The sequence below is a fragment of the Hippichthys cyanospilos genome, chromosome 3 (genome assembly GCF_059441005.1).
Source record: "Hippichthys cyanospilos isolate Australia breed blue-spotted pipefish chromosome 3, RoL_Hcya_1.0, whole genome shotgun sequence".
Classification (NCBI taxonomy): Eukaryota; Metazoa; Chordata; class Actinopteri; order Syngnathiformes; family Syngnathidae; genus Hippichthys; species Hippichthys cyanospilos.
The window spans coordinates 1,472,323-1,492,500 of NC_142371.1; the positions used below are offsets into that span (position 1 = coordinate 1,472,323).

General features: G+C 39.5%; 1 protein-coding gene across 3 annotated transcripts; it reads right to left on the reverse strand.

The window, feature by feature from the left end:
- Positions 1 to 706: 706 nt before the first annotated feature.
- LOC148425372 (syntaxin-17-like) lies at positions 707 to 13,293 on the reverse strand. 3 transcript variants are annotated; one of them, XM_088411359.1, is made up of 7 exons: positions 13,148 to 13,293; positions 12,263 to 12,393; positions 12,122 to 12,187; positions 8,235 to 8,567; positions 7,320 to 7,370; positions 4,400 to 4,486; positions 707 to 1,405 (listed from the first exon to the last, which is right to left on the reverse strand). In XM_088411359.1, the coding sequence occupies exons 2-7, from the start codon at positions 12,383 to 12,385 to the stop codon at positions 1,166 to 1,168; spliced, it is 900 nt and encodes a 299-aa protein (XP_088267485.1). In that variant the 5' UTR covers positions 12,386 to 12,393; positions 13,148 to 13,293; the 3' UTR covers positions 707 to 1,165. The 3 variants fall into 3 exon arrangements, with proteins under 3 accessions (XP_088267485.1, XP_088267484.1, XP_088267482.1); XM_088411358.1 differs by having other exon boundaries at positions 12,263 to 12,390; positions 13,148 to 13,282; XM_088411356.1 differs by having other exon boundaries at positions 12,263 to 12,426; positions 13,148 to 13,282.
- Positions 13,294 to 20,178: the final 6,885 nt, after the last annotated feature.

Genomic DNA, 20,178 nt, shown 5'->3' on the forward strand with positions numbered 1-20,178 from the left:
GGAAAAAGGTTCCCCACTACTGATTCAGATAATCATGAGTGCTAAGAGAAACAACAACTGTGATTTTTTTTTTTTTTTTTTTTCTCCAGTGGCTCAAGTGATTTTTCTTCAGAATCTTATTCTTAATGAGGGGTGGGCACCCTGCACCAAAAAGTCCCACAATTCTAGAAATCAACCTAAAATCCACTAACGCTCCTCATGAAAATGTGAGTTTTTTAAGAATTATTATTACTGGATACATTCTCAAAGGAATCAATGATAAAAAAAAAAAATGGATTGCCAAAGACTAAAATTACGACAAAGTAATTTTTGTGCTATGCCACTTGAAGCAAAATACCTCCACTGTGCTGCATCATGAAAAGATGTTCTTGATATGCCCACTGTGTTTTGTTTCCTAGGAATCCAACCCTGTTTTTGTCCATGTGGACTTCCACATGATCATGGCTGTTGTATGTCAGAAAGAGGAGCCCTCTGGAAAGATGTTTTTAATAAGTCTTCGGTACAAGTTATAGATCCTTTAAATGGATCCAAATGTGGACTTGTTAAAATTTAGGGGACTTGTTGCACAGTTTGTACTGTCCAAACCGAGACATTGGGACATAATTGTCCACAAAAGAATTGGGGGGAGTACTATCTCCAAACAAGTCGTCTCAAGAGGGGAAGAATTTGGGAAAGGGGTGATGATTAAAAGTCATTTTACAATACGTTGTGTTTTTGTGTGTTCTTTATTCATATGAAAACATAAGATATACATGGCAACATTTGTCAGGGCTGATGAACTGCAAAACAAACATGGAGCACTTCCTAAAGTCGCCTGCATGTTGGCACTTGGGTGTGTTGTCGTTGTGCTGAGGTTTCGGGTTTAAAACGCAACACCAATCCTGGAACTTTTCACTGTTCTATCGACATTGATGAGTGGATAATTTCAAAAAAAGGTTTTTTATACAGATCTTATATTGTGTAGAAGATTGTGACAAAATAGTAGGTCATACAGCAGAGAAACTCAACTCTAATAAAAGGCTGAGCAAAATATATATCAACATAATATATCAATATATCAACTCAGTATCGTTACATACGTCATAAACACAAATGGATTTGCAGATGTAGTTTAAACAGCTCACAATCTCATCAGGCGTTTTGCCTTTGACCATAAACTTGAAGCTCAGTCATCCTTGCCTGACGCGGCGTCGCGCGACGGCGCCGTCAGCTGCTTCATCTGCAGCGCCAACAGGCTTTTACGATGATTCTTTACCAAGTTGCCTCCCGCGAAGCCCAGGGCTCCGCCCCCCACGGCGGCGGCACTCGCGGTTTTGAGTCCAATCAGCAGGCCCAGTGGGCCGGCTATAGCGCCACCCAGGAGTGCGCCGGCCAAAGGCAGGAGAGCCAACTTGTAACCGACCGCCTGAACACACACACATCCCAAGATGTCACCGTTGAAATCACATTCAGATCAATAAAGTTTGAATTGGAATCAATTTTGTGCCATTACTTTGAAAAACATAGTTTATTACTTTTCTGACACGGCGGGATTATTTTAAATTGTATAGCGTGAGTTGACTTTTTCTAACCACTTAATAAACAAACTACTATTCAAAGTCACCTTCGCAACATTACTGAGTGGGCAAATGAAACCATACTGCCAGCATGGATGCCAGTAACTATCAATTTATGAATTGCTTAAAAAAAATTCAAAGACTCCAGAACAATAAATGTATCAAGCTTTAATATGCCAAGTAGGAATTACAAGGAAGGATTGACAAATACTCACACTGTATGCTTATATGGTCACACATGAGCCTCAAGCAGATAGTGAAAACACACACACAAACCAGCGTGTGTGTGCGTGTGTGTGTGTGTCTGAATGTAAAAGGGACACTTGTACTACAGCTTCAAACTGATTCCATTATCTTCCTTAGCTGGTTTTGCAGCTGCTATCATCAGAGTGGAAGGTGCTTTTTGCTGACGGCAATTAATCAACAAGCGCGCACACACACACATATACACCCGCTGTTGATTAATACCTCACTATTAAATTAATCTGGTTCAAACGTTAACCTCCCTCAACTCCACTCCCTGTGGCAGGCGATGCTAATTTTCACCTGAGCTGGGTTAAAAGCTTGCAGTTGATATGTGTGTGTGTATATATATATATATATATATATATATATATATATATATATATATATATATATATATATATATATATATATATATATATATATATATACACACACACACACACACACACACACACACACACACACACAGCATATTGTATATGTGAGCATGCGTCCGCGTGTGGGTGTGCGTGTGTAATGTAATTTGAGCTGATGACAGATAAGGAGGCGTTTTAACATTAGAACATCTGTTGCCACTCTCATCTGCCTTATCTGCACACACCTTGATGTGCCAGCCCGGCAATCAGGACTTAGCATTTACCTTAGCATATGTGTCATCATGCAAAAAGTGTTAGTATTAAGGTGAGCCTACAGAACCTTTCACAAAATTGCAGCATTTTCATTTGGTAAGAGAAATTGATTGTTCTACAGCACACATGGTCAAGACGTCTGTGTTTAATCTAACCATCCACCGTCAGGGTTTCATGATGTTAATAACACGCATATACAATAAACTTCCACAACGAATTCCTAATACAAGCATGCACCGAGTAATTCATTACAAGCCTCACCTCGGACGTTGGTTCAGTCTGCTCACTTCTTTTATTGAAATATTTAATGACTTTATTAGACTTCTTTCTAAGGTTTGTTGTGAATCTCTGTTTATTCAAAACCTCAGAAGATACAGTAGCTTGTGTAACATCGTCAGTTTTATTTCTGGCTCATCTGTTGGAAAATTGTGTTACTAATGGCAACGGGCATTCGTACAAAACATTACAAAACAAAGAAATTCAACATTTTGCAAATGAGTGACTATAACACTACTTAGTAACAAATTGTTTACAGTTCCAGTGAGTGACTATAAAACTAATACTAAAATACTACAGTATTTAGTAAGAAATTGTTTACTGTTCCAATTAATTTGCTCTTAACTTGAAAAGAAAAATGAGCTGTTCCTCCCGCGGCCTTAAAATTAAATTTGCTGATACCTGCAGAAAGTGTTCACATCTCATGTACTTCCAAAAGTGGCTTCATACAGCACCAGGGGTACTGGTTACCCCCATTTGAGAAGCGTTGCTCTAATCTGCAATATTTATTGTATTGTTACTGAAAAAGTTGCATCAGCACATCCATAGTTATCTTGCTTAAAGTCTTAAAATACATATAGACATGGAAATAAATACAATGTGTTTTCACAAAACCAGGCTTACATCGCAGAGATTAGTTTTGAGTTATTGAAGAAAATACTAACTTTGGAACGAGGTCCATTTTGGGATTTCTACAAGAAATACCTCCTTAAGGTCTCAACTGTCATTTCACAGCAGCCATAAGGTTCAAATTGTAATTAAAATGTATGAAAATAAGGGATTAGTAGATGATGCGCGCCAATGAAAGACGGATGTGCCAAAACAATTTTCTCAAAATTAAGAGGTTTCAACATGGTAACATTCAAATCTCCATAACTTTGCCTATTTTTGAGCTGCCACTACAGGTTAAAATCATTTTAAGGGGAATTGCATGTATAATTATAATATATCAATATCTCGCTTTTCATTTTCAGAGACATAAGCCCCATTTTGTTGAAACACATCACGCATATATCCTCGCTACTTAGCAGATTTTGGTTGTTGAGAATGCGGTATGTAACATAACCCGTTCGCCAACATTGAACAAAAAAATGATTATATTTTGTGTCTTAACCGCTAGGCGCAAGTGAAAGGATCCAATTTCATTTTATTGGACACAAAATAAAATGAAATTGGATCATTTCACTTGCGCCTAGCGGTTAAAAAGCACGGCTTTTTCTGGAATGCCGGGTAAACTTTGCCTCCATCTTGAATGCAATCCTGCCACCAAAAACTCCCGAAATGAAGCTTAACAGTTAGAAAGGCGGCGGTGTGGGAGCCTGCGGTTGAGTGTTGAGTGTCCCCAACACGTGATTCACGCCGGCGATGGCGGGCCAAACGTTCGACATTTCGAGTGTGTCATATGTGCGAAGGCCAGTGAGGTACACTCATCCGTCCGAGCGCGTGCGCTTAAATGGCAATGAAAATTTGAAGCGGCTATTCAGAGCTCTTCTGGATGCTCCGCACACACACAGACAACCTCTCCATCCCTCTCCTCTCTCAATTTCCTTAATTGTGGCTTTCCTCCGTATTCAAGCAGATCAATAAGGACAAACGCTCTCGGAATGGCTGCGAGGCAAAGTGCCATCGATCCCTACTCACACTCACATACGCGCGCGTGTGCATTCACACATTAACACGCAGCATACACACCTTCCCCAGGCTCTTGGACCCCTCCTCCACGTTGACAGCGGCCATGTTGACGTTGTCCTCAATGCTGTCAATCTTCTCCTGCTGGGACTGAAACACGGGGGTTAGACACACACACTTGAAAATATAGACACACACGCTCTGATACCAAAAGATATGCAGACACACAGATTACTGTTAGTAATTATTTTTATGGTGCTTTTCACAGTTATTGTGACGAATATGAGGGTGTGCAGTTGGAGGTACATTTAAACGACATTTGTTAGGGTTTTGTGTGTGTGTGTGTGTGTGTCTAGCTCATGAAATATTCAGAGTGGCAGCTGTCTCTCTCCCTATGAGGGCCACATGGACACAGTGACCAAACAACAAGGAGGGCACTTTCCATCGCCCCCATCTCCCACCACACCACCACCACTTTCCATTCATAACACTTCACTTGCACAATAACATGTAAAAGCTTTCTTTCCTTTTATTTGGCCATAAGCGCTGAGTGATTCTAATTGAATATTTTAATTTGGCCCTTTCCTGTTTGTCTGCACTGGTGTCCCTATTTGGGAAGCATTTTTGCTACTTTTATTTTTCAGTGTGACCTTAACACAGCCAAACCTTTTTTGTATGCCCCAGTCTTACTAAAATTCAGTTTTGAATGACCATTTTTGTCAATGGTTTTGTAAACATAATAGAACTGCAGCTATCGAGTATTTTTGGTAACCAGATATCTTATTTCAAATTCAAATCGAATATCCAGTATTAGGACAAAAACAGAACACATGGTATTTTTTTTATCCTGTTGAAAACAATTATAAACACAGAAGACCAAATAACACATTTCCACTAAATTATGAATGACCAAACTTTGTAAATGTTTGATTTACAGGAGAACACGACGAGAGACAAATTTCTCCCCATCAATATCGGTATGTGAGAGAAATTTGTCAGCAGAAAGAGCACATTACAGTCAGTAAAGTTTGCTAAATTGTGATCAGTAGGAACGAGACTGCGAGCATCTAAGTGTGCAGAGCCATTTTCGTCAATCACGCCAGCCGAGATGGAGCACTCAAAAGCTGCTAGCTCATGGCTAATTTATGCTATCCAGACACGACTATAACAAGGACCGAGCTACTGGTAAACAATATGTAAGTGTCAATGAAATAATTAAGTCTTTTGCTAGGAGCCTCAACTGGTAATTGAATGTGATTCCAGAACAACATTAAGGTAAGTTGCGGCACCCTGCCAGGAACAACTTCAAAATAAAAGCGAATCAAGGCATTCATTTCCATACATCATTTGGTAAACGAAGGTTTATTTTGAGTTTTTCACCATGTTTCCAGCATGATTTACCGTCATTCAGAGCATAAACAATCTTTGTGACGATTGGCTTGACATTTTCCTTTATGTGTACACTAATAAGCATTATCCGAGGAAAGCAAAAATGTCTCAAACATTTTTTTGAACTGATATACTCAAACTACTGGGACTCGTTTCAGCCGTAACACAGCCATTGATTTCAAAGAATCAATACATCTAAAGCGTTTTGTAAGTTGTGAGTTGATACAGACGCTTCCGGTCAAAAGTGACACTGTTAAAATGATAGAAATCAAAATCGTAACCCCAATCCACACTTTGCTTGGACCCATGGTGGCCTATTTAGCAGTCTCAATCAATAAACGGGCAAAAAATGCAACCGTAGTCCAAATAAGCCACGATGAAGGCAAAAAATGTGTTTTCTATTTATTTTTATTCCTAATATTATTATCATCATTACTTTTACACCCCATTTTCTTCTTTCACCATTTTGATCAATTCACTGTTGTTGACCGCTAAAGAGTAAGAGTAAAGTAAATGAGTTGATTTTTTTTTTTTTTAATTGGATGTACTAAAAAAGGTAACTTGTCTGTTTGGTATTCTTAAAAAATATGCTAATACATAGTGGAAACACATACTGTGTCGAACAATAAAAAATGCAAAAAGATAAACAATAAACAACAAACATGCTTCTTGGAATGATCAGCATTCACTTTTTTAGTGAGGCAAACATGGTGCAGCAATTACAAAATAGAAAAAGAATCAGGATGTGAGATGAACTTGAGTATGAACTCAATTATTTGCAATGCATTGCATTTTCTAGAGCTTGCACATGTTAATGCAGGTTGGAAACAATAAAAGACATTTAGAAAAAAATAATTGGATGATAAGAAGGAGTCAAAGTCTGTTCATTCTGTTCTGTTCTTATTTCCCCTTACCTTTTACCTCACCCTATCCATGGCTTTTTGAGTTTTACAAACTAAACAAAACCATTTATTTTGATGTAATTGGAATGTCGAGGCTTTGCTCAGACAAAGTGCTTAGCATGTGAGACTGCGATGATGTAAAATCATGTTTTATGATGACACAGATGAGAGAAGATTGAAAGAAAAAAAAGCGGCAAACAGCTCACGCATGACACGGGCACAGTAATTCCACGGAGGTTGTGTACTAAAATATGACTCTCCCAGTGGCGCCATTTCCCCCGGGATACCAGAACAACATGTCTATGCTCTTTCTGTTCCTCTTCTCTCCTGTTTTGAACCATCACTACATCTTCACTCTCTCTCTCTCCGCCACTTTTAATCTCTTCTGCCTCCATCCCTGAGGATCAAGCGATAATCTGAACCGTCTGTTCTCCACCTGCTCCGATGCATCCCCATGTTACCCAAGTCCCCCGCCCGTGGACATCTCCTCCCACCTCCAAATCTTCCAACTCTCCCTTGGCTACCGCTCAAGCTTTCCCGCCCCTCTGCTGAGGCCCCTCCGAGAGTACCCCGCGGTAGTCCTTAAACTGATCTGCGATCTCAAAGGAGGCCCATCAGCAAGGCAAACAGAGCAGTGGAAAAAATTGCACATGGGCTCAACACGGGAAAAGCCAATTGTTGTTCATACTTACATGGACAAGCACAGAGAAGCTTGTCACCAAACCACTCAGCTGCCTCAGGTCCTGAAAGGGAAAAAAAATGTCTATTTGAGGCACTGCGGGGCATGTATAAATGAGTATTGGATCGTTAGAAATACAGAAAAACTGCACAAAGTTGCAATACATTGAGTCTAAAGCTGATAGTTATGAAACAACTCATTTGAGTTGCTATTACCGTGGACCCCCGAGTTACAGCGTCACTGGCTTATGTTTTGTTCATGTTGCGATGTGGAACACTGAGTTTTTTTCGTCCCCTCTTTAAGGTATTGTCCCTGCTTTGCGACAAAAACAACTGTCATGACCCTAGGGGATTGGCTGTATTTGTGTTGTTTTGTCTCCATTTGCAGGCGTTTTTAGGTAATTGCACTTATTTTCTGTTGCCGTCAATGCCTCCATGCGAAGCGTCACTACAATGCTGGTCTGCTATTGGTCAGCATCGAGACGCTGGTCTGCAATTGGTCGGCCTCACTCATTTCAAAATGGCGGAACGGTAAAGCTTTGTTCTATTGTGAGTGGTCACTAAACCGTATTTATAGTGCATTTTACTGCTTAATTCAAACTTGAATGGGTTAGCCATGGGTCCCAAGATTGCTAGTGATGTTAAAGAGAGAAGTAAGAAGATGATTTATATGGAAACGAAGCTGGAGATAATAAAAAAATACAGAGCTAGCCTAGCCTTGGCTACCCTTTCTAGAATATGGGCATAACAAGCGCCACTCAAAGGTAAATAAATCTTTTCTATATTTTTTATTTATGATGTTTTCTGATTGTATACAAGTATATTATATATACGTAGCACTTACTATACTGTTTTGGTCCCGATTTTTAATATGTATCTTCAATTTCATACATGTTACATGTTGTATTCAGAAGCTGATGTGTGAATACCTCTGCCAGGTTGTCCCAAGACTCAGCAGCAGTCTCTTCTGAAGGGATCTCCGGCAGCTGGGTCTGAATTTGCCATCCAGAAACTGACTCCTCATTCACATTGTTGCCATCTTGATGAGGGTTGGGCCCCAGAACAGACGGTCGAACAGAGTCAGGGGACACGGAAGAAGACGTGGGCTCAAGAATGGGGTTGGAATGCAAGTGTAGGAAGTCTTGCGTGGCGACCAAGGCTCTGTCCTTGACAGGCTTGACGAGCTTTTCCAGAGCTGCAGCGTCTTCTGGACGGACACGGCTGCAGAGCTTCTCCATTTCTCTGATGTTGGCTCGCAGTTGCTGCAAAGAACCGGTTGACAAGAGGATTGGCTTTTTTTCTACATCAGTAGAAACCGGATTGAAACGTTTATACTTTAACGCGCGACAAATGCAGTTTCCACATTGGTTTTATGTAACACACTCATAAAATTGACTTACTGAACTGTTAGAATGTAAAAAATCGCTGGTCTGGATTCATAATCATAATAACCAAAGGTTCAACGAGGTCGTAATCAGACGCATACCAAAGTAAAAGAGTGGAATGAGACACAACCACTCAAGCGATCTTGGTCCGTTTTAACCTCTTACAGAGACCAACCAAACTTGACAAGTGTAAAACACCAAATTTGCCAGTAGGCTTGACTGAGTGTGAATGGTTCCTTGTCAAAACTGAATACACTCAACATACTGTATATCCTATTCGATGTGGTCATTTTGCTAGATCTCTGCACAAAAGTGGCCCATGTGTCAGTCTTATACAGCTGATTATAAACCACCTTTCATGCTAAGCCTGGGATAGGCTCTAGCTTGCCAGTGAACTAAACTGGATAGATACTTTTGAAAATGGATGGATGGATGGAAACCATCACAGACCATAAATTGCGCTGTCAAAATGGAAAGCTTTGTTAATTTCCCAGTTGCACCAGTGGTAGAGTCTCATTCCATCAATAAAAGCCATCCTCGCAGTGTTCAGCTACGGTGATAGAAAGGTTGATAGGGACGAAGCTGGTGGTAGGAGGGTGGTTCGGGGGGTCTTAATAACCCTGAGACAGGAAAACAGGATCCCTTTCATCCCGTCATGCCCTGAAGGTGACAGGAGGATTACGCTTCAGTCATCCAAACTCCAGGCTGCAGTATGACCCAGACTAAATGGAGGCCAACATGCAGCATGGAACACGTTTCGCTAATTACGAGCCATGAATAAACATGCATGTAGAAACGAGTGCACGCGTGCATTTAACTGAAAACAGAACGATTAACAAGGAGGCATCCAGGTCAGTTATACAACTAAATTGGGGAATTGAAGAGCTAAAGCAAATGAATTAGAAAATAATGGAATTAATTGGTGAATGGTGTTATACTTACTCACACCGTTGCAAAACATTGTATGCCTTTATTTTGTTAAATTTTTGTATGACTTGATGACATTTTCAAGCTGTCAAGCCAGCAATAAAACAAATGACGTTACACAATTCATCTTCTGGAGTTGCTGATTAAAATAGGCCAAGACACATCACTGCAAATGTAATTCCAAGGTTTAACTCGGGAATGGATGGCACAGGCCTCTGGTCTTTTTTTTTCCATCCCAAAACACTCTGTGCTGGTTAGTGGTATAGGGTGAAAAATATTTCTCATGAGAGGGTACATAATTGAAAAAGCGTGAGAATCACTTAGTTAAACAACTTAGACAAACATCAAAATCTAATAAAAGTGAATTAGTGTTAGACAAGTCAACAAATTTGACAAGACAATTGGTTAAAGGGGCTGTTTGTAAATAAGTGCAGTCAAGAAAATTATTAAGATTGAGAGATCCCTAACTTTTAATTCCAAACAAATTGTAAAGTGTGAAACTGTCACCAACATAAAACCATCCTTAATGGTACAGACATTCACGAAGTAACATTTTAACACTCTCATCTATCAAATACACAGTATTAAAATAAGTTAGCATTATTACAAGTTCTTAATGTGTAAAATAATAAAGAGCAAAGCACAAAGGCACTGATTTCATAAGCATTTCTAGAATTGAGAAAGCCAGTCACATTTCAAGCTATAACACTTACCTTCATGCCATCGCAAATAACAAAAAAAACAAACAAAAACCACCAAAAAGCTTTTTTTTTTTTTTTTTTTAAGAAAGTTTAACTAGGCGTTAAACCCTCCAAAATAGATGTGCTTTGAGTTTTTGTAAACATTTACACAATACTGAACTCTAATTAACGTTAGTGTTTTGAGCAACATTTTCCAAAAGATTACCGGGGAATGGGGACTATTTGGGATGCTTGAGTTCAGAGGTTCCATATATCTACACATTTAACTTTCCGTCTGTCGGTCCAGTACACTTAACACCGAGTGCACTAACCCATGAGTCAGGATTAACACCATAAAGACACAAGAAAGCACTCTACGTCCATCCCCCGGGCGCGGAGTGGTGAGAGGATTGGTGGGTGCCTATTGGCTTCCAAGCAACAGCATCCCTCTGGGATTTTCACACCCATCATGTGCCGGCACACATCCACAAAAGCATCCATTCAAGGTTGGCCATCATATTTTCTCCTTATTCTTTTTATCAATCATACATTTTGAAGTAGGGGCAGATGCAATTACAACGGAAAGTCTAAATCTGGATTCCCTAAAGGCTGTACAATTTGGAGAGTTTAACAAAATATGGATGACCACAGGCCTTCAAGGGCCCTGTGACTTTCTTGGCAACCTGCGCAGGATGTACCCTGCCTGGTACACAGTGTCAGCTGGGTTGATACTTAACTGCAGCTCATTCATGATCCAGAATAGAAAAAGCCGTTAAGATTCATAAATAAAAATGAACGGGTGAATGTGTATACAAAGTTCTCCCCAGTGGATCATAAGCCTGGTGGCCCGCCAGACTTTTCCTGCCCCCCTGCCAGGTTAAGTGCCCTCTTTTGTCCACCTTCTGGGAAATAGTAATGGCCGGCCTCCATGACCATTCCCTTCTCATGTCGAGGAACAGCGAATAGGGATCCCCAAGTATTATATTAGCCAACGGGCTTGGAAAGTTTTCTGGGGGGAAATCCTGGTAATACTGTATATATCATAAACAGTATGTACAGTCCAGTTTATGTAATATTATGTCGAGACAATCATTGCGGTCTTCTAAGGGGAACTGTCATGAATGGAATGAGGCTTGTGACAAAAATGAATTTGACAACCCCATGACCAAGCCAAACTGAGCTTTTGATGAGTCGTTTTAAAAATGTGCTTGCAGTTCACACATACAAGGAGTACCACCACTAAATTCATACCATCCCCAAAACAGAAAAACTACGCAGCAAGAGTGTCGCAAGCTTGTTTGCATCAACTAAAGCAGCTAATATGAGTTGGCAGATTGTAATGAAAATATCAACACAATTTAATCGTGTAGAAAAATGCTTATAATAATAATATTTGAATGTTAATTAAATGCCTGATATATTATGTGATTTGTATGTGTAACTTAATGACAGTTTTTTAAATGTACATTTCCTAAATATAACAACATACACAATGTTGACACAAGTAGCAGCTAGTAGTAGGTAGTAGCTAGCAGTAGTTGCACCAACAATTATTTAACCAGGTAGAAACCAGATAAATATCAATATGCTACATTACTTTCAGATAAATCTGTTCATATTTTCAAATGATCAAATGAATATAATTCCTTGAAAATCAGAAGTCTACCTGTGGTGCTTTATTTTTACAAGAGGCTTCATATGTTTGTTGAAGTGTCCTAGTGACTGCAGGCGAAACGCAGTGATTACTTGGTTCATGTCAAGTAGTGGCTCACATGTCTTTTGGAATGTCAAAGGGCTGATTTCTTGAAAAATGTCATCGTGTACCTGAACTGTTCGGCTGGCATTTATGTGCTCCTGGTGAAGGCGGCCCCATTGCTGGCTTTGCTGATACTGCAAAAAAGAAGGAAATTGAATAAGAGATCTATTCTTGATGTGAATGCCAGGCTACAGTATCTGAAGTATCACCTTCAGTATGTTGTTGTGGTGTTTCTGCAGCCGCTCCAGGTCAGTTGGGAGAGCCACTTTAATGAACTTGTGAATGGGAGCCTCCAGACGCCTCAGTGTCAGCTTGGTGCCACTCTCCGCCATGGGACCTGCTGACATGACTCCACAACTGTTGGGCCTGGTCTCTGAACATGCGACACATTAGAGAGAGTAATAATCTTTGCTAGGTAAGTGCTGTAAAAAGCCACTTTTTTCTCATATTCAGTTTTAGAAAAAATATCATTGGTTTCATGAGTCTCAGCAAGGAAATCACTACTTTAATACTGTATTTTTTTATAACGTACAATGATGAGATAATTAAACAGAATATGCCATAGTTCTACTTTAATTCAATGGGCATTGCACCGCTTCTTCTAATGTGTGCATTTTGGCAACATGATAATATGGTAATATGACACAGACATAGGGATACACACTAACGATTTGATGCAAAAAAAAAAAACAGCTTCAGTTGTGTCTGTTAATTTGAATGTCATTGTGTATTGCTCCACCATTTGTGCTCCAATATCCATGCTTAAACGGCTATTGCTAGAGGGCTGGCTGATATAATGATGCAGAAACTAACTATAATGATGTAGAAGAGTCATCCATATATCCAAATTATGTGGCCAATATTATGGCAGTAAAATATTAAATAATCAGAGAATGTTAAGCAAAGCTATAGAAAAAGCGACATATCAATACTCATATAAAAAGCTTCATTTAAAATGATAATGCTCAACACACTACTTATTATGCAATCGACTGGAGTTTTTGACTAGTAAAGTTAAGATTTTGAAGCCACACCGGACGCTAAACAATCAAATAGAACGAGGCGGAATAGAACGCACAAAGGGCGACACTTACCAAGGAGTATAACGCTCAGGGGCAATATTTAAGTTTCCCTTTCCATTGCGTGGCAAAATAACAACAGATACAAAGAAGTGAGTTTCTGACAGCTGTTCGGTATTTGTAAACAAGTCTCACTCAAGTGCGTCGACGAAATGTGTTCGACCTCAAACATTAACGAACACTTTCTATTCCGCATGATGATTGAGTAAGGCCCACGTATAAAAGTATTGGCGATTATACCGGGGTCGTTGCATTAAAGATGTGCTTTTCTTCTTAAAATTAAAAAAAAAAAAAAAAACTTCTCATGGTCAAAATACAACACTGTATAAATGTGTTGTGTGAATTAAAGTAGCCCGGAGAGAAACTTTAACCACAGCTGGAGTAAAAGTAAAATTATTGTGTTAAAATACAGTACATGGTGGCATGAAAAAGTATCTGAAAGTTTTTGAATTTCCCATATTTCTGCATAAATTTACCATCAACGGTGATACTATCATTTCCCAAATCACACAGATGAAAAAATACAGTGTCTTACTTAAAACCACCTTTTAAATCTTTTCATATTGAATAATACGCAAACAATGAATAAAGACGTAGAAATACGTAATAGAACCTTCTGCCCAAGGAGACGTTGAGAGCAATTAATGCAGTGTTTTTTTGTTTTTGTTTTTTGTTTCTTAAATAATTAATGTCAGACTGCGCCCTATCACTAAGGAGTCACATTTAGTTTCCCTGCTCACTATAAACACAGTGCTGGTAAGAATTATGTCTTGATAAAAAGCATTATCTGAAGAATATCATGTGTCACTGAAAAGAACTCTCTGAGAACCATCCATCTATTCTCACAAGGGTCACAGGCTTGCTGGTGCCTATGCCAACTGACTTCAGGCAGTGGGTGGGGGACACCCTGAATTGGTAGACAGAGAAGTGCAGGGTACACACAGACAAACAACCATACATGCACCCAGTCTAATCAAAGGACAATTTAGCATGTCCAATACACCTGCCATGCATGTTTTTGGGGTGTGGGAGGAAGCCGGAGTGCCCGAACCTATGCAGGCTCGGGGAGAACATGCAAACTCCGTACAGGAAGGCTGGAGTGAGATGGATTTGAACTCGGGTCCCTGAACTATGAGGTGGACGTGCTAACCACCACTGCATCACCGAGTCGCCTCTCAGGTAACCAGCAATCATGAAAATCTTGATTTGCATAAAGGTCACATCACTGTTCTCCTTGCAAGCAAAAATAATCCAAAGGCTCTTGTCTTCCTTCCTTGTTGTTTACTAAATATTCTAGGAGGACCAAACCTGACACATACATCAACTACATGTAAAACACTTGCAAAGAGAGATGTTCATTGCTGGACTACACGAAGGAAGCTAGTGTTTTGTATTTGCAAAAAGGCACTCCTCTGGCAACACATATTGTTTATTGGTGAAACTAAAGCTGAACTGTTTGGGAGAAACACAGAACCTCATGTATGAAGGAAAAATGGGAACAGCTCACCAACACCAGCACTTCATTCGCACAATGATACATGGTGGAGTGAGCAACATGGTTTGCAATCTATAGTCATTTTTTAAACTCTTAGTGTGTGTGTGTGTGTGTGTGTGTGTGTGTGTTTTATTGCTTTCTGTTCGATCTTTTTACATCAATGGCCCAAATCGGGTCAAAATTGACACCAAGAGGTTTTAAAAAAAAGCTCACAAAAATTAAACAACATGAACAATATTTTATGGGCGATGTGGTAATATCATGAGAGATATTTGGGATTTCCCCATCTTTGTGATGAGCCATTTTGAGTGGGTTTACTTAGTGTTTCCACTTCCTTTTCTTCAGCACCTTTTACCTTTGACATTTAGGCCAACCCCCCACACACTCTTTCCTCCTGGCAAAGTGCAACATTGATGCACAACAATACCACAAGGGAGTTCCCCAGCCTGCAGTTAAAAAAGCCTACTAAGGTTATCTGCGCACATGCAAGTGCTTGTGTAAGACTGTGTTCACTTCAAGGGGACTGCCAAAGTTGCAGATCGAACAAGAGGAAAATGATAATTGTCAAATGACAAATCATCAGAAATCTGCTTTTTTTTCTAAACAGGAGAGAGAAAGAAAAATAGAAAGAGTGAATATATGAGTGTGATTGCGTGTGCTTGTGCCTGCGTATGCATGTGTAGGTGTGTGTGTGTATGTGTGTGCCAGCCACAGGACTCAGGTGTCGTCCATTTCAGTTTAATCCAGGAAGTTTGTCAGCTGGAGAGGAAGTCAGCAGGCGACTCCGATCACTTAATACCTCCAGCTACTTAAAGCAGACATAATCATCACATCCTGGTGGCTTAGTGAAAACAGTCATCATTCATTGCTGGCAACTTGATGTGACCAAGTAGGATGAATGCACAAAGAACATTTTAACAAATGACTCAAAATCAGTTTAACGCGAACAATATTAATGATCCGGTGATCCCAATTAGTAAAAGTCAACTGAATCATTACATTTTTTTTTCAGGATCAATTGATAAATTTAGCAGGTCTAGACCCACACCTTCACTTACTAAAAGACCAAGTAAACCTCTTATGAGCAATAATTAGGTGACAGAGGAAAATCAAAACACCCATAAAGAAGAAATTTCAAGCAGGCACAGGGGGTGTGGGGTGGCTGTACCTCAAGACAGAGAGAGAAAGAGCGAGAGAGGAAGTGAGGTAGAGAGGGAAAGAAACACTCACGGATGACATGGACAGCTGCAGAAAAAGAGAGGAAAAGAAATCGGAAGTGGGAAACAAGCACATGCAGCCCCCGCAGAAGCAGAGAGCAACAAACAACGCAGGAGAAAATGCAGATCGTAAGAAACAGCCACAGCAAGTGATGACACGTAACAGATGACACAATAGGTCAGAGAGGTAAGACAGAAATGACAAAACAGTCACTCTAACAGTTCCCCATTTAATATGAGCGACCGCATCAATCACGATCTCAGAACAACATAGACCTGAAACTAGAACGTGACAACACTGTTATTCAGTTGAAACAGTGAGGCAGGATATGGGAATGAGAGCTGGTTTTATGCCTGGAGCAAGGCTAGCGCAATTTTAGGCCTAACTGTTCATATGGATGGAGTTTTTTTTTTTTAATATTTTTTTAATTTTTGTAGACATGCACAGTTAGAAATGGACAATTGCGGCTTTGTGGATGTGAACACATACAACTTGATTGCGTGTGTTTGATTTATAGCAGCCCAACCACAACCCTAATGAAGCAAAGTGCTATATAAAATGGGTAGATGTTTATGTTATCATGATTATTTTGCTATTATTTTTTTTGCCTTTTTTGCAAGAGAAGAGCAGATTTTTTTTCTTTTTTGAACCCTCACAATAATGGCAATGAAGATAATTGATTAATTCATTGCCAGGGCACATAATGTGATGAGCAAAATGACATTGTAATGTATTATTATTTGGTCCAATCATCAGCAAAAATGTTTTTTAATGGTGGTAAGTTCAGCTTATTCCGTGTAAAATATTAAATTCAATGGAAGGTCTTCGGCACTCTAAAAATATGCACATCAGCTTTATTAAGCTGCCCATAGTTGTGAGTGGTAATAGTTGTCTGTGCGTGCCTTGTGACTGACTGGCGGCCACTCAGTGTATATAGCCACCGTCAGCTGGGATTGACGCTACACCCCATCCGTGACGAGGACTAAAGAAAATGTAATGGTGTTTACATGTATTCCCCGGCCGAAGATGTCATGTGACTAACTGAATGTGATCCAGATAATGCATTTGGCAGCAAAATCAATTTAACATGCAAAATTCCCAATGTAACATTTAAATGTGTGTGATACCTTATCAGATCGGTTTTCCCATTTGTTTTAATTACGACAAATTTCATTGCAAACTCCTGATTTGGATTCATATCCTCTATGCTGTTGAGATCCTGATTTTATTGATTCGCTATTTGAGGTTTTTTTTACAATACAGAGTGAATTAGGATAAATTATGAAGCTGCAGCTAGAAATTAGAATGTGTGTGCACATACACACACAGGGATCTCTAATTAAGACTCTGGGGGTATTTGCTATCTGTCAGCTGTAATCGATTGTCCAGGAGACTGACACATCAATGCGTGTAGGTGTGTATGTGTGTGTGGGTGTATGTCTGCGGGAGTGTGTCTGCTTGTATGAGTATGAATACCTACAAACTATATGTGGTATTTTTCTTGTACAGCCAATGTTGTCAAAGGAAAGTCAAGGCATCTTTTTTTCTTTGCAGGAATATGTCCTATGTAGCCCCATTAGTCCAAACCAGTGATTCACCAGTGATTATATTTTGCCGAGCCCCTCCCTAGGAAAGAGAAAGCCACCCCCCACCCCCCACTCCCCCCTTGACTATAAAAAAGCTTATTATCTATAAAAAATTGTATAAGCATACCTACACTTGTATTCTTTATAACATTAACAAAAGAAAAAAACAATATAAATCAACTTTCAACAACTGTTCATTATTTTACAGGGTTTGCGCGGGTTACAGCTTAGTCTAAAATAAATGAAAAAAAACAAGTGGATCCTACTTTGCAGATTTCACTTTTCACTGTTTTTTTTTAAATCTCTGTTTTTTGATTATTATTGCATTTGTGAAATAAGAGTTGAGCAATAAAATTCCCCCGTTTTAATGCATCTTAGTGGTCATTCATTTGTGACGGGCTGACAAAAGCTTCCTCGTTTCTCAAAAACTAAAACTGAGGTATTTATCTATTCATCCAGGCTTGCTGGTGCCTATCCCAGTTGAGATGGGGCTGTTGGCGGGGGACACCATGAACTGGTTGCCAGCCAATTGCAGGCACCCAGAGACTAACAACCATTCATGAATCCAGTCACACCTAAGGACAATTTAGTATGTCCGATACACATGCCATGCATGTTTTTGGAGTGTGGGAGGAAGTTGGAGTTCCCGGAGGGAACTCATGTGGTCTCGGCAAGAATATGCTAACTCCACACAGCGTGAACTGTGAGGAGTACGTGCAAGCAACTCAACCACCGAGCCACCAAAACTGAGGTACAGTATTTTCTGCACTATAAGGCGCACCTAAAAGGCTTAATTTTTTTTTAAAAAAGCTGATGGTGCGCCTTATAATCTGGTGCGTCTTATATATGGATCAATATTGAGATTGGGATTCATAGATGGGGAATGAACTGATAAAGTAAGATTTACCTGTTTCTTTTGTGTGTTTACAGTTGGACAAGGTCGGTCAAATTGACATTGAGTTATTATGCTATTGAGAGTTTAGAGTTATTATTGGTATTACTTTGAGTATTACTATATTGTGATTGCACTGGAAGAAAAGTTCCCTGATATAAATGTCTTTTAACCTTGCTGTTAAAAGATAAACTGTCACGGAAATACTAATGAAATAAAACATAAGACCGTTGTTTTTTCATTTTGGGAGTGAAAGCAGTTGTCAGAAAGCTGGTTTGTAATCTACTAATAAAGTTTGAATGCTTCTACTGTTGCGCCTTATAATGCGATGCGCCTTATATATGGAAAAGAGTTTTAAAATATGTCATTAATTGAGGATGCGCCTTATAATTTAGTGCGCCTTCTAGTGCGGAAAATAAGGTATTTCTAATTTGACAACTATATCCCGTTAAAATGATACAGATAACAAGATGTGCACCTTTTTCCACGGGTCGCATTTTGACACTTGCCGTCGACTGAAACGACATCACAGTGTCTCAGGTAGTGACAAACAGTCACATGACCCAACTCAGAAAACAGGTGAGCCATGATTGGTCATTAACTGAGTCCTGAGCAACTCTGATGCCATTTTGGGGCATAATAACTGCTATCCCTGTTTTTCGTGCATATGTATGAACTAAATTAGCAATTATGTCTCTCAATTCACGAAACATGAAAAATGTTGGCAATTTCCTTATCACAGTTACCATCAATCACCTGCCTATGTTTCACTCTGAGAGTGATGGCAGTGAAGGTATAGACGACATGTACTGGGAAATGTCACCGCGGCAATCAATGCTGTTTAACGAGGCTGGAGGCTGATCCGGACCTCATGCTAACGTCGCGCCCTCCCCTTCTCCATCCCACCTTCCCTCTTCCACTCCTCTTAATCCTCTTCTAGTCTCTTCTAGTGAGAGCCCCCCCACGGGAAGAAGATGAGGCCTTTTACCTTTTGGGAGGCTTATGCTTGTAATAGTTGGTTTTAGTAAGAAGCAAGACAACAAAGGAGTTGCACAGCGGAGGCGTAATTTGCATGTCTGACTCAGTTTGGGGTTTAAATTTTGGTTTTGAATTTCTTGTGTAAAATTGGAATTTCCTTGTTTGTGTGTTGGATTATTTCTGGTACTTCCTGCTCCATGACGACAAACACTTTGTTAGGTCCGTCGTACGCGGAGCGATGCTGAAACCTATTGCTATTGTGGATGGTCTGGTAGCTAGTTTTCATAAATGGCCAACCATAGTCAATGGTCCTGTTCAGTCATAAATTTGGAAACGCCATCTAATTTCTGCAAAGATACGCCTTCTTATTGTGTATTTTCTCAATTTTCATAACTACTCACATGGTAGATTCTCACTTAAAGTGAAATGTGAAGTTATGTTCTTTAGTTAAGTAAATAAGTAAATTTTCCATTCTAGTTTTTTAGCTAGCCATCCTTTGCTCTGATTGCTGCTTTGCACACTCGCCATTTTTTTGATGAGCTTCAAGAGGTTGCCACCTGAAATGCTTTCCACTTCACATTATCTGAGTTAATTAGTGAAAATGTTTTTATGTAGTTGGGTTTTGTTGCGCAAAAGTCAAGTTGATACACAGCCGGCCACCCTTTCGGACAACGGTTAAAATTCTTATTATGAACTACTTTTAAAATCTTCTAACTGAGGACAAATGAGTGGTCATCATTAATTTAAAAAATCGAATGAATTTGTGAGTTAATTGAAGCATTATTTTATAATATAGATTTTTAAAAGAAGGCACCTTTTGCACAGATAACATGGAAACCTTATTATTTTTTCAATTGGTTTCATGACGTGGATGGAG

Coding starts and splice junctions, on each gene's coding strand:
- LOC148425372 (XM_088411356.1), bottom strand. CDS start 12,400: ATGTCAGCAGGTCCCATGGCGGAGAGTGGCACCAAGCTGACACTGAGG. Junction 4,487..7,319: donor GCTTCTCTGTGCTTGTCCAT/GTAAGTATGAAC, acceptor CCCGTGTTTCAG/TCCCAGCAGGAGAAGATTGA. Junction 1,406..4,399: donor GGTCCAAGAGCCTGGGGAAG/GTGTGTATGCTG, acceptor GTGTGTGTTCAG/GCGGTCGGTTACAAGTTGGC.